The following is a 12,734-nucleotide window of genomic DNA, read 5'->3' on the forward strand; positions in this document are numbered from 1 at the left end:
AATTAGATATTATACATTAATAAAACATAATTATTAACTTAATCCGGTCAAAATGTAATTAAAATCCGTTGACTGTTAAATTTTAACAGTTCCGTCAAATTCGGACCAAATGTGACCCGTTTTAATTTGTGAGGGACCGAATAATTCAAAAAATAATGTTTTGGACCAAAATCGTAAAATCGCAATATGTTAAGGACCAAAATGGGTCTTTAGTCTATATATTTAAATATACAAATATAATGCACATACATACTCTGATCAAATTTTGATTATTTTCAAAGTGAGACTAGAAATCACCACATTTGTGCATAGTTGATAGTTGGAATTTTTGCATAAAGATTGAAGAGCAAATTAAAAAACAAAAAGCTGAAATCATTACGCGGCAACAATCTCAAAATTCATTTTGCTTTCATGAACTCGACCTTTGGTTTGAAGCATTTTCTGCACGATTAAAGGGTCATATTCAGCATCCGAGTTTCGGATCGGGTTCAGGTACCCGCAATGTCGGGTACGGGATACCCGACACGAGTATCGGGTAATCCCGATATGTTGCGGGGCGAGTATTGAGACAACAAATTTGGCTGAAATCAGGCACGGATACCCGACTTGTCGGGTGCGAGTACCCGCGGATAACCCGTTTCGCCACCCCTAGCTTCGATAATCATCTACAAGAGCATAATACATGTAAAACATCAGTGAAACTTTGAACCTTTATAATGACAATTGTCAACAGAGTTTAGAACAATTAATAAAAAGTTGAAATCATATAAATTTGCTCGATAAAACATAAGCCAAAGTAGCGAGTTCAACAGCATCTATTACAAAGACACGTATCCTTAAACAATTCGATAGCAAAATTTGATAATGAGCAAGAACAAGACAGCAAATAGTGTTAGGCACTGTAAAACAGTCGTCGATTTATAGAGAGAGGACCAAAATTTAAATTATGAGATGGAAATCGGCTACACTAAACCTAAGTTCGAACCCCTCTGTTCAGATTAACCATTCTTGCAGAGCCATCAGACTGACCACCCCTAGCACCAGAGCCCGTGTGGTAAGCCCGACCCAAACGAGCTTGCCGATCCCGAGAGAAACCACTGCTAGCGAGCCCTGGAGCCGATGCCCTACCACTAATAGTATAGCCTCCTCTGCCACCGCTGCTCCCTTGCCGGTTCTGATTGAATGAAAACTCTTGCCACCTACCACCGCCACCACCGGAAGCTGCTGCTCCGGCATAATCTTGACCGTCCTTCCTCCTAAGAGGAAGACCCTCCATCCCACCACCACCAAAGCGGGCCTCCATGGCCCTCTCGTTAGTTTCTGCAAGCACAGTAACCTTCTCTGTCAAGTGGAAAGCAAGAGCTTGCAATCGAGTGTGCTCGACATCATGGAAGACAATGCACCCTGTTGGCTGGTCCCAGCTGGCGTGTAGCTCCTCATTGATCATCATCTTGCTAACAATGCTACGTGTCTCTGCATCCGAAAGATCAAACATCTTGGACAAGTGGTCCAGGCTTAAGGAATCATAAGCCGAGGAGTATGTGAAGAGGTAGGTCCTCAGCGCCTCTTCCTTGATCTTAGCCTTGAGCATCTCAAGAACCGAATCTTTGTTGCGCAGCAATCTCCACACATCGAGGGATTTGATTACAGTAAATGCCTTGTCAAAATCTCCATGCCTGAGAGCCCTGGTAGCAGCCATTACATGGTCCCTGACATTTTCAGGCGGGCCAGTGAAGGTTTGTCGCTCACTCATCTCAAGCAACCTCCTGAAATTCTTGCTTATGACCTTACGTTTGGCATCATGCACATTGGCTGCCATGTTGGGGACCTCCAGTAACATTGCACAAGCCAGATGTACAGCTTCAAGAAACTCGAGATTTATATGCATGTGGTAAGGCATCTGTCGCCTTCTCTCCAGCCGCTCCTGCAAATTTTTAGAATCTTAAGAGGCCAGAATGAGAGCTACAAACAATCTCAAAGACAACAATAATGACACTTTGCCACTTATAACTTCATATAAAAAAAATCGATGTAGATTAATAGCACAAAAAAAACAAAGTAACAAAAGGGGGAAACTGATATTTAATTCACTTCCATCAGATAAATTTGAATATGGAGTTTCAAAAGTAGCAAGCTTTTAACATCTTCAACATGAAATAAAATAAAACTGAAGTTACCAGAAAAATATACCTGCTCCGGAGTCTTCTCGTGATATCTGCTCTGAGAAACCCCCTGTGCTAACAATTCCTTCACCCTGCCAGCAGAATACAGTTCTGATAGGCAACTGTGGGCCTCGAGAACAAGACCCGCCCTGAAGGCACATAAACCAAGCTGTGACATAGCTCTGTTGAAAAGTATTTGTGTAGATATATCCATGTGCTGGACATTATCTTGAAGGTGACTCATAAGCAGCAAGTCACGTGATGTTGAGAATTCATCAAATATGGCGTGGTGATATATATCACAAAGCATAGCACGGGCCTTGGTCCGTTCATCACCATACTTGTAAATGAGTGAAACAAGTATGTCTATCAGAGCACGGCTATTCTCCGGAAAAGTAGGCTTACGAGGAACCAGCTCAGGAGTTGCAACAAAAGCTGTTGGTCCCCTAATTTCCTGAACTTTTTCTTCTCCAGACTCAGCATCTCCACTGTCCAGCTCAGCCAATTTCTTCATAGCATCATAAACCTCCTGAGGTTTATAATAAACAAGTTCAACTCGTTTAAGAGCAACCTTTGATGCACCCTTGGTATCCCCAACCTTTTCCAAATACTCCTGCACATTTTGAGCTAAGACTAAAAACAAAGGCTCATCCTTGAGTCTCTCAACATACTCACGTGTGTGTGGATCGATAACCTGAAGGCTCTTAAAGTATTCAACATCCACCTTTTCCAGGAAAGCTACCAAATTACCCCAGATCCTAATTGTACCACTGAAATCAGCTCCCTTTTGGGTTTCGTTCTCATCAGGTTCTACCATATCATCTACCACAATGTTAGAGTACTGCGTTAAAATATCCAGTATTGCAAGCATATTCTGCACACACTGTTTCCACACATTGATGGGCATGTGACCGCTCAGACTTGGATTGACATCAAACTGTGCAGAGACAACACTGAATAGTATCTCAAGCTTCTGAGCAGGGGTCTTGGCAACCCTAGTCAAGAAAGTGAGCTGCTCAACTAACTCCATTTTCCCAGTACCCTTCTTACCCCTGGCAGCAACAATCTCCTTAAACTTCTTGTTCACTGTGTCCCAAGTAATTTGGCTGGGATCTTTGAACTGCTTATCCATCATTTTATCTTTCTTGCTCAACATCTTCTCCCATCCAGAACCAGTTTCTGCATCATTTCCAGTTTCCTCTTCATCGTCACTCTCCTCTGATTCCAGATTGTCCGGATACTCACTGGTGTCACTTTCCACATCATCCTCGGATTCTTGCTCCTCAACTTTTTCTTCAAAAAGTTCAGGCTTCTCCCTACACTGATTGATCATATCCTCATAGAGCTTATTGTTCTTCTTCAACTTCTGCTTCATTGAATTCAAGGCCTTTGCATTACTACTACTCATTTTCTTCTTAGCCTCCTTATTGGCCAAGGCCTGGTTCAAGAAGTCCTCCAACATCACGAGAGCCTTAATGTACAGATTTGGTGGCTTATCAGACTCAGTCACCCTCATGACCTTGCCCAATTGCTTATTAATCTTCTCAAAGCTTTCTTGGAGACTCACCCAGTCATTGATTTTCATTGCATTTTTCATCTGATCCACAGTAGCAGACAACTCATCAAACCTCTTGTCTTTGACACGGCGAACAACACGCTTCTGCCCATCAGAATCATCACTATCACTAGCATTGCCAGAGTAATATCTGCTAGCAGCTGTCGCGGTGGTTGTTTCCACAGCGACATTGTCTTCCTGCTCATCGTAGTCACTCTCCTCCTCCTCAGTGTCACTATCACCCTACATTTCCAAAAAAAGGAAACGTTCAATTTGTAACTACAATGTTAAATCAAGTTTTCAAATATAAAAAAGAGAACTAGTTTGACAGAAATACAATTTATTGGACTAGGAGCATATCCCCAAGTTTAAACATTCAGTTAAACAAAATTTGAAATGCAATAAATAATAAAAGCTGGACTAAAATATTCAGGTATCAATTAAAAAAACTTTATTGATAATAAATCCGAGTCTGATTTGAAATAATCAGTCTTGGGAGGAACAAAAAACATAAATAGGGATTCCTACAACAAGCTCATATCAGAAAGAACTAATTCGCAAACAATATTCGAACATATCAAAGCAAAATAGGGATTGGTTATAGAGAACGATGCTTAGAAAATGAACAAAAAAAAAATCAAATGGATTCATTGCTAACCTGAGTCCAAAATCTCGACGCCATTTTCTCAATCCGACAGAAACGACTCAGAAACTTCTTCGATGCCTGCAATCAAATTATAAACATCAGAAATAATGAAAATCGATAATACGATCAAAAAATGCTTACAACACAAAATCTACGATATATCGACGAAGTAAAACCGATTAATTCAGATCTAAAACTTCTCAAACAGGATGCAAACAAAAAAACACAACTTTTATCTTTTTCAAGGGAAGCGGAAAACCCTGCGAATTTTTCTCAGCTGATGAAAATTAAACAGACGACCGAACACAAACTTACCGATCGAATCACCTGAGTAGATTGAAATTGCTACGAAGGAGAGAAGAAGCGTTAGAGATGGGGTATGGAACCCTAATCATCTGTGCATGCTTTAAATTCAATATGGGCCGTATATGGCGGTGAGAAGGAATATTTGTGGGCTGGGCTTTATTTTCAATGCACCGTATCAAACCAAATGAGGGAGAGAATTTTATTTTAAAGCATTTTTAGAAAATATTCTATTGCATTTTTTTTCATTGGTTTAAATATCGTCGGAATCGTGACTGGTCAAAGGTTTTGACTGAGTTGTAAATGTTATAAAACATTTATTTCTGTGAATTAAAATAAATTAAATGATATAGTTTGTCGGACCACATTTGCTATATTTCCATTCACAAAAATCTCTATTTTTGTCCATATATAATCTTTCTTCTATTCTACATTATCTATTTTTTTCTATTTTATACAACATGGATGATGAGAATGACGTATTCTCTAATTTTCAAATTTTCAATCCTTTTCAAGATTATTTTATTTAATTGTTGCAATTCATGTTCTATGTTTGTTTATTTTTATTTAGTTCGTCACTTTATATGATCTTTACAGATTTTGCAATAATATAAATACATTATTATTATTATTTAAAATTTCAATAATATCACACTAATGATATTATAAAAAATTTATCAGTTCTTAGTATTTTGTATATCAAATTTATTATGGTATATTTGAATTATTGTTATAGAAATATATGTATATTAAAATTATTACTCTGTAAAGATATTGATAATGTTTTTGAGCATCTATAATAATCGATGTTTAAAAAAATATTTTATAAATTTTATAATATAATATATCACTGTGATGAAATTTCCTAATTTTGAATTTCTTTTATGTCTTAATTTAAACTGATGATTTTCGATAATGGCGACTTAATTATCACAAATAAATTTATATAGTACTCCATGATTTACACTTTTTATTCTCCTATAATAATAGATACTTAACTGTGAATTCTCTCAAATAAGAATAAAAGGATGTAGTTAATACATTCATTTCATGTAAATCATGGTGGACAAAGCGAAAAAATCATTCATGCACGGTGTATTCCAAAAAAAGTTAATTTCTACCTTAGTTATAATGAATAAAGGTAATATATGTAAATCATGATATTCGATAATGGCGACTTAATTATCACAAATAAATTTATGTAGTACTCCATGATTTACACTTTTTATTCTCCTATAATAATAGATACCTAACTGTGAATTCTCTCAAATAAGAATAAAAGGATGTAGTTAATAAATTCATTTCATGTAAATCATGGTGGACAAAGCGAAAAAATCATTCATGCACGGTGTATACCAAAAAAAGTTAATTTCTACCTTAGTTATAATGAATAAAGGTAATATATGTAAATCATGATATTCGATAATGGCGACTTAATTATCACAAATAAATTTATGTAGTACTCTATGATTTACACTTTTTATTCTCCTATAATAATAGATACCTAACTGTGAATTCTCTCAAATAAGAATAAAAGGATGTAGTTAATACATTCATTTCATGTAAATCATGGTGGACAAAGCGAAAAAATCTTTCATGCACCGTGTATTCCAAAAAAGTTAATTTCTACCTTAGTCTTAGTTATAGGGTTATAGGTGTTCGTTGGCAAGATTAAATCTCATGATTAAATATGTATCATGTTTGGTTCATAAGATTGAACCCTTCAACTTAATCCTAGATGGATAGCCTCATGATAATTAGTCATAGCCTCCCCCTCCAACTAAAATAATCCCACAACTTAATCCTAGATGGATAGTCTCATGATATTGGTCATGGCAACCGAACGCCACCATAATAATTAAAGTAATATAAACCAATTCAAATACTCCCTCTCCCGCATTAGGAGTTTTAGTTTTCCCTTTTACTTCCTAACCCAGATTCACTCTTTCAGTCACATTTTATAATAAAACTAATGTATACAAATGAGACTCACATTCTATTAAATTTTTTTACCAACTTTCTATTACATTTCTTAAAATCCGTGTCGGACTCTTAATATGAAATGAGTATACAATAATAAGATGCTATATAATACTAAAGTTTAAAGTCATTAACAATACCCCTTTTGTCCCATTAAATATGAAACGAGTCTTTTTTGCACATAACGATGTGGCGTAAACGAATCTAGACACGCAACATGTCCCAATACGCTCGTTCAGGCTCACCCTCTAGCTCCAGCTCTGGCACCCTTAACAGCTTGTAACAGCTCAAATTTGTGGCATTGTAGAATCATAATGCTATTAAACAGGTAGTAAACAAGGTGTTAGTAACGGGAAATGAAGTCAATACCCAAAATAAATGTTAGATTTGTCTTGAGGCGAAAATGACTAAGCTGTCGTTTCATTTGGATGAACGGAATATGAAACCCGTTGAATTAATTCACATTGATGTATGTGATTTAAAATTCGTGAAAACTAGATGTGGTAAAAGGTACTTTATCACTTTTTTAAATGATTGCATGATTATGGATATCTTTATCTTTTAAGAGGTAAAGACTAAGCAATCGAGGCGTTCAATAATTATAAGAAGGGAGTTGATAATCAACTTGGTTGTAAAATAAAAATGATTCGAAGTGACAGAGGAGATATGTATGTTTGCCTCGTTCAAGAAATTATGCAACACAAGTGATATAATTCATCAAATGACTGATCAATATTCACCACAATCTAATGGTGTTGTGGAACACAAGAATTGAACTCTTAAAGAGATAATGAATGATTTGTTGATTAGTTTTGGGATGTCCCATAACATGTGGGGGGGAGTTGTTTTTACGGCCAACTACATCATGAACAAGATCTCACTCAAAGGTAATGATGTTACTCCCTGTGAGTTGTGGAAGGGAGAAAGTCATCCCACAAATACCTCAAAGTGTGGGGGTATTTGGCAAATGTGATGGTTCATCCACCCAAAAAAAATTGACAATCGATCTTAAAACGAACGATTCCATCTTTATTAGATATGCACTTAATAGTAGTGCACATCAGTTTTATCATCAAGTATAATATAGTACCAAATAAGACTATAGGAACAACTATTGAAGACGTATTTTGATAATAAATTTACTTGTAAAGACAAAGATAATTTCGAACCAATTTTGATACTAGGATTGAAGATGGAGCCACTAGTTCTAAATCAGTGATGTAGAGCTAGAATCTCGCAAGCAATCTAGGCCTGATCCAACGGATGCAAGACCAAGACATGGTAGTAGAATCGGAAAAGATTTGGCTTCACAAGGTAATAGTTTCTTTCTTTCCTTGAATTTCCGCCTAAATCCAGCACTTGACAATATTGCGCGACGTTCGTAGAATGGCTATAATTTTTTTCAAAAAATTCCGATTGAGATGTTCAAGGTACCATCGCGAAGATCTTTCAAAGACGAAGACAATGGTATGTAGAACGCCCTAATCGGGCTTCAAAATCACCAGAAAAATGGGTTTGAACTGTGACTACTGCGTGCGAACATGCCCAGCGGCCCACTGGACGGCTTCCGAGCTCTCTAGACTGGTTTTCAGCAACCGCTAGGTTGAGCTTCTGCTCCAGCTTCCAGATTTTGACCTTTTTATGCAATTTTTCAGCTCTATTTTGCACATTTCTCACAAAACACGTCAAAATACCCAAATGGATAAAATATGTAAATAATGGACATGTAATGCAACTTTGACACTCAAAACAGAACAAATAATAGCTTTAAAACAATGCAAAATTTGAGTGTATTAGAAGAAGGGGTTCAATTTCTCCTTTTCATGTGGCAAAATGCAATTTATGAAGGATTGGCACACTGTCATAAAACCAGAGAGGATAAATGCTTTGTACTATCTAGTTGCAGATGTAACACGCAGTGAACTGAATGTAGTTGAGAAACTACATATGAAAACCTGACACATGAGGTTGGGTTTTGTAGGTGAGGCCGGACTAAGGAACTGCATAAATTAAAAGAAGTGAATATTTTTTTATTATAATCCTTATCGTCGATTATTTATACAAAATTAAATAATTTATATTATTTATTAAGTAACATGACAAATCCAACTTAGGGGTGTGTTATATTACTAGCTCATCTTTAATTTGCTAACTACAACTAAATGATAGCCATTAGATTTTTAAATTAAAGGCCAAGATCAGTATCAATATCATGCACAAAATATTGAAGTGCGTGCTCGCTAAGATATGACTCAGGAGCCGAGTGAGCAAGTGTGCACAGAGAAAGTTAATGCAGATGCTCGGTCAAGACACCGCGCTTCTTAAATCCACTGGATCACTAGGTCCAGGAACTCAAGGAACACAGAGTGTTTCTGTCGTTGGACACACTCGACTCCCCTTCAACAATTAAATCCCTCAACCCCAAATACTATGGATTAGTATAGGGAAGCGGGGTCGATCCCACGAAGATGGATTCGTAAAGTAGTGCTTAGAGACTCTGGAAACAAGCGGCTGCTGCCACGCAAAGGGTTGAGAATTTTACCTAACTCTAGTCCTAGGCACGAAATGTAAATGCTAGACCTAGGAAACTGTAAACACACTGAAAGCAAACATCGTCATGACCGCGAGGTATTAAAATCACTTCCTAGACCGTGTAAACGATTCACTAATTAAGACTAGACAGAGAGAATAAAAGCAGTGGGGACCATGACTCCAAATATAGCAAGTACGGTAAAAGCTGCAAACAACCAACTCATGCCCTGACTAACAACAACATGCATTTTCCTAACCGACTCAAATACGTAAATGGAGAAAACAGAACACATACCTAGATTCAAACAGAATATAGAAATCAGGATGCCGGAAACTTGCTACGAATCGAAAATACATCAGATCGACATAAACTATGCGAAGCGAAATGAAAACACGTAAACTAGGCATGAAATTAAATCAACACTGCTCAGATTCACGTCGAGTGCTTAATCCACTCCGGATCCAAGCCATCCGAACTCAACAACCATCAAAATCAACTTCATAACTCCGATTCTTACAGATCTGCTCCGATCAACTCTGAATTCTAACAATCACAGACAATCCTACAATATCAGCAAGACAAAACCCCGATTCATCTACAAACAAACTCCATTCTCCCAGATCCAACCACGAACCTGCAATAATCCACGAAAACAACCAACTCCAACAATTCCAACTCCAGCATTCAAGTAAACACAATCAACAAACAGAAATCAACACAATCAACATAAGCGAAAACGAAACTTGCATTAAGATAAGAGAAATATTCAGCAAAGAAACAGAGGACCGAGCTTCGAACAGCGGAGCTCGGCGAAATCAGAAAAGTACGAAAATGGAAATTAAATTGTTTCTTCGCCCCACAGAAAGACGGTGTTACAACCCACAAATACTTTCGAGAAAACTAAACGTGAACCCCAGTGCGAACTCGATATCCTCCGCGAATTAGAACCCAAGTGTGTGAAAAGTGAACTTAAGCTACAGGCTGTTAGCGAGGCCTCCAACCGAGAAGATCCCTCCAGCTTGCATGCTTCTTTCTTTTATAGATGCAGACATAGCCTTCTAGAGTCTTCGTAGAAATCCCTATTCTACCCTTCAACTCCGAGGCTTCCTCCGTCAAGCAATTTTCTTCACAATGTCCACTCTTTAACCAGTTTCCTAGGACCATGCAAGCGTCCTCTTCCTTTCCTGAATCTAGCGAAAACCTTCACACACCTGGCTTTAAACATGCGTTAGACCCAGCGTTTTCACGAAATAAAATACCTAGACCGATGCATGAAATTAGCCTTATCAAACTGCTCACACTTAAACCATGCTTGTCCTCAAGTATGAAAGACAAGAAAAGAAATAAGGCGAATTTCAATGCACGGTCCCCAAGTACGACTCTACAAATAAAAACAGACTCCTAGACCTAGACAACTAATAGACTCAAAAAAGAAAACATCACAAAAACAAAACACAACAAACATAACAGATAAACATGAACTAGTTTCAACTTTTAGGCGACCGTCCCCACAAGCTTAAGTTCAATCCGATCGTCTACAGTCTTCAAATCCTCCCCCTTCCTTCTTCTATCTAAACGGTCTGTCAGTTCGTCAAGATATCCTTTTGATTTCCCAGCGGTTAGGTTCACTCGATCGCTCATTCCTCACCAGGGATGTTAGGACAAAAACGCTCCAAAGTTAAAGTTACACCACTGATGCGTTGGGTTACGAGAGTTTCTCCTTTCTATCATCTCTTTTTTTATTTATTATTTTTTTTCTAGGTCAGGTAATTTTTATTCTTTTTTTCCCTTTTTTTTCCCTGGACTTCGTCCAGCTTATACCTCCCCCCTTTTTTTCAATTTTCTCCTCCCCTGGACTTCATCCAGCTTATACCTCATTTTCCTAGACTTCGTCCAGCTTATACCAACAGTTCTGGACTTCGTCCAGCTTATTCCTCCATAACCCATTTTTTTCTCCTTCATACTCTACTCCCTAAGCATCAAGTGGTAGCCCATTTTACATGTTAGCACAAAAAGTATTTAGGCTTATAACTCACTCTTATAGTAGGGTTGCACAGCTAGGTTATCTAAGGCTTTTTCCATCGTCCTAACTTCATTCAGACCGCTTTTAGTTTATTAAGGAAGAAGGTATCAAAGTTGACATGCATTCTCTCTTTAATCGCTCTCACTAAGGGAAACTTGCCTTATTATCTTGCTAGCTCATGCGAAACACACATCCTAAAGACTCTAAAACAAAAATTAGACACCATACTTACTCCCCCCCGCCCTCTTCACTCAAGCTTGTCCCCAAGCTATCCTAGTGAAGGGGGGGAAAGGAAGTAAGAACAGCAAACAGAAACATGAAACAAAAACAAACAAGGCGCACAAACAAAACAAACTTCTCACACTTAGACCGAACATCGGGCTAAGTGGGAGAAGGCACAACATACAAAACCAAGACATGCAAGACAAAACAACCCCTTCTCACACTTAAACCAAAAATTGGGCTAAGTGTAGAAGGGTATAACACATATATACAAAACAAAGCATGCTGGCACATAAAAACACAAACGCAAGAAAAACGAAAAGTAAAAGACAGAAAAGTAAATGTTACTTGGTTTAGGAGATTAATTCGGGGTCTAGCCCCCTCGGGAGCCAGACTTGGGCGGCACGGCCTGTTGGGTCACTTTAGCTTTCTTTCTTGCCGGCGATTCCGGCTTCTCTGTCCTCTCTTATGTCTGTCCGGGTACGGTCTTCTTCAGGGTCATGGGTCTAGTAGAGAACGGGGTGATTAGAGGCTTGGTGACTTGTGGCTGCTTCTGGATAGATAGATTTCCTGGACTTGGCGCCTTGGATCCGCTACTAGGTCCAGGAAGTGTCTTTGGTGCGTCCGGGAATTTCTCGCGCAACCACTTCGTCATTGCCATTATCAGCGAGACACCCTCCGTCATCCTCTCAGTGCATCTGGATGACGTCGCCACTAGATCAGAGATGCGCCCCTTGAGGGCCACCATTTCCTTCCTAATCTCTCTAACCTCCGTTCTCATTTTTTCCACTCCCGTTCCTACTCCGGCAGCTTCTTTCCTGACCCTCTCAGCCTCACTACTGTCCTTTCCATTACCCCGTAGGGCCACGATTTCTTCCCTCACCTTTTTAATTTCGGATCTCATCCATCCGACTTCCTTCCTCATTACTTCCACTTCCACGACTGACTGTCTTGCTCCATCCACATCAGCAACTTCCTTCACTCCCGCCATCTCTTGCTCCTGTTTCATCTGGGCATCCGATTTACCAACTTCATAAAAACAGACATCCTTCCCGTGCGTGATTAGCAGCCCCTTGTTAAAGAAGTAATCCATGTTGAAAACCTCTGGGGGGTAGACACATCTTCACTTCCCGACAAGCCTTGTGGATCTTCATGATCACATTCCGCTGTAGATAAGCCCCAAGGAGATGGCATGTATATAGATGCCGAGAAGGGTTGGCAGTTACTTGGTGGCAAGCTTGGGCTAACCAATAACCCAAATGGACACGCACTCCCGTGGCCATGCACCAGGTGAAGTATAAGTCGGGGGC

At 38.7% G+C, this 12,734-nt stretch overlaps 1 protein-coding gene across 1 annotated transcript; it reads right to left on the minus strand.

Moving 5' to 3' along the window:
• Positions 1–745: 745 nt before the first annotated feature.
• Positions 746–4,826, minus strand: LOC121808361 (eukaryotic translation initiation factor 3 subunit C-like). Its single transcript, XM_042208795.1, has 4 exons — positions 4,679–4,826; positions 4,376–4,441; positions 2,191–3,960; positions 746–1,924 (listed from the first exon to the last, which is right to left on the minus strand). Exons 2-4 carry the CDS (start codon positions 4,397–4,399, stop codon positions 974–976), a joined length of 2,745 nt encoding a protein of 914 aa, XP_042064729.1. The 5' UTR covers positions 4,400–4,441; positions 4,679–4,826; the 3' UTR covers positions 746–973.
• Positions 4,827–12,734: the final 7,908 nt, after the last annotated feature.

The sequence above is a fragment of the Salvia splendens genome, chromosome 6, assembly GCF_004379255.2.
Source record: "Salvia splendens isolate huo1 chromosome 6, SspV2, whole genome shotgun sequence".
Classification (NCBI taxonomy): domain Eukaryota; kingdom Viridiplantae; phylum Streptophyta; class Magnoliopsida; order Lamiales; family Lamiaceae; genus Salvia; species Salvia splendens.

Coding starts and splice junctions, on each gene's coding strand:
- LOC121808361 (XM_042208795.1), bottom strand. CDS start 4,399: ATGGCGTCGAGATTTTGGACTCAG. Junction 3,961..4,375: donor CGTCGAGATTTTGGACTCAG/GTTAGCAATGAA, acceptor TTGGAAATGTAG/GGTGATAGTGACACTGAGGA. Junction 1,925..2,190: donor ACGAGAAGACTCCGGAGCAG/GTATATTTTTCT, acceptor AAAAATTTGCAG/GAGCGGCTGGAGAGAAGGCG.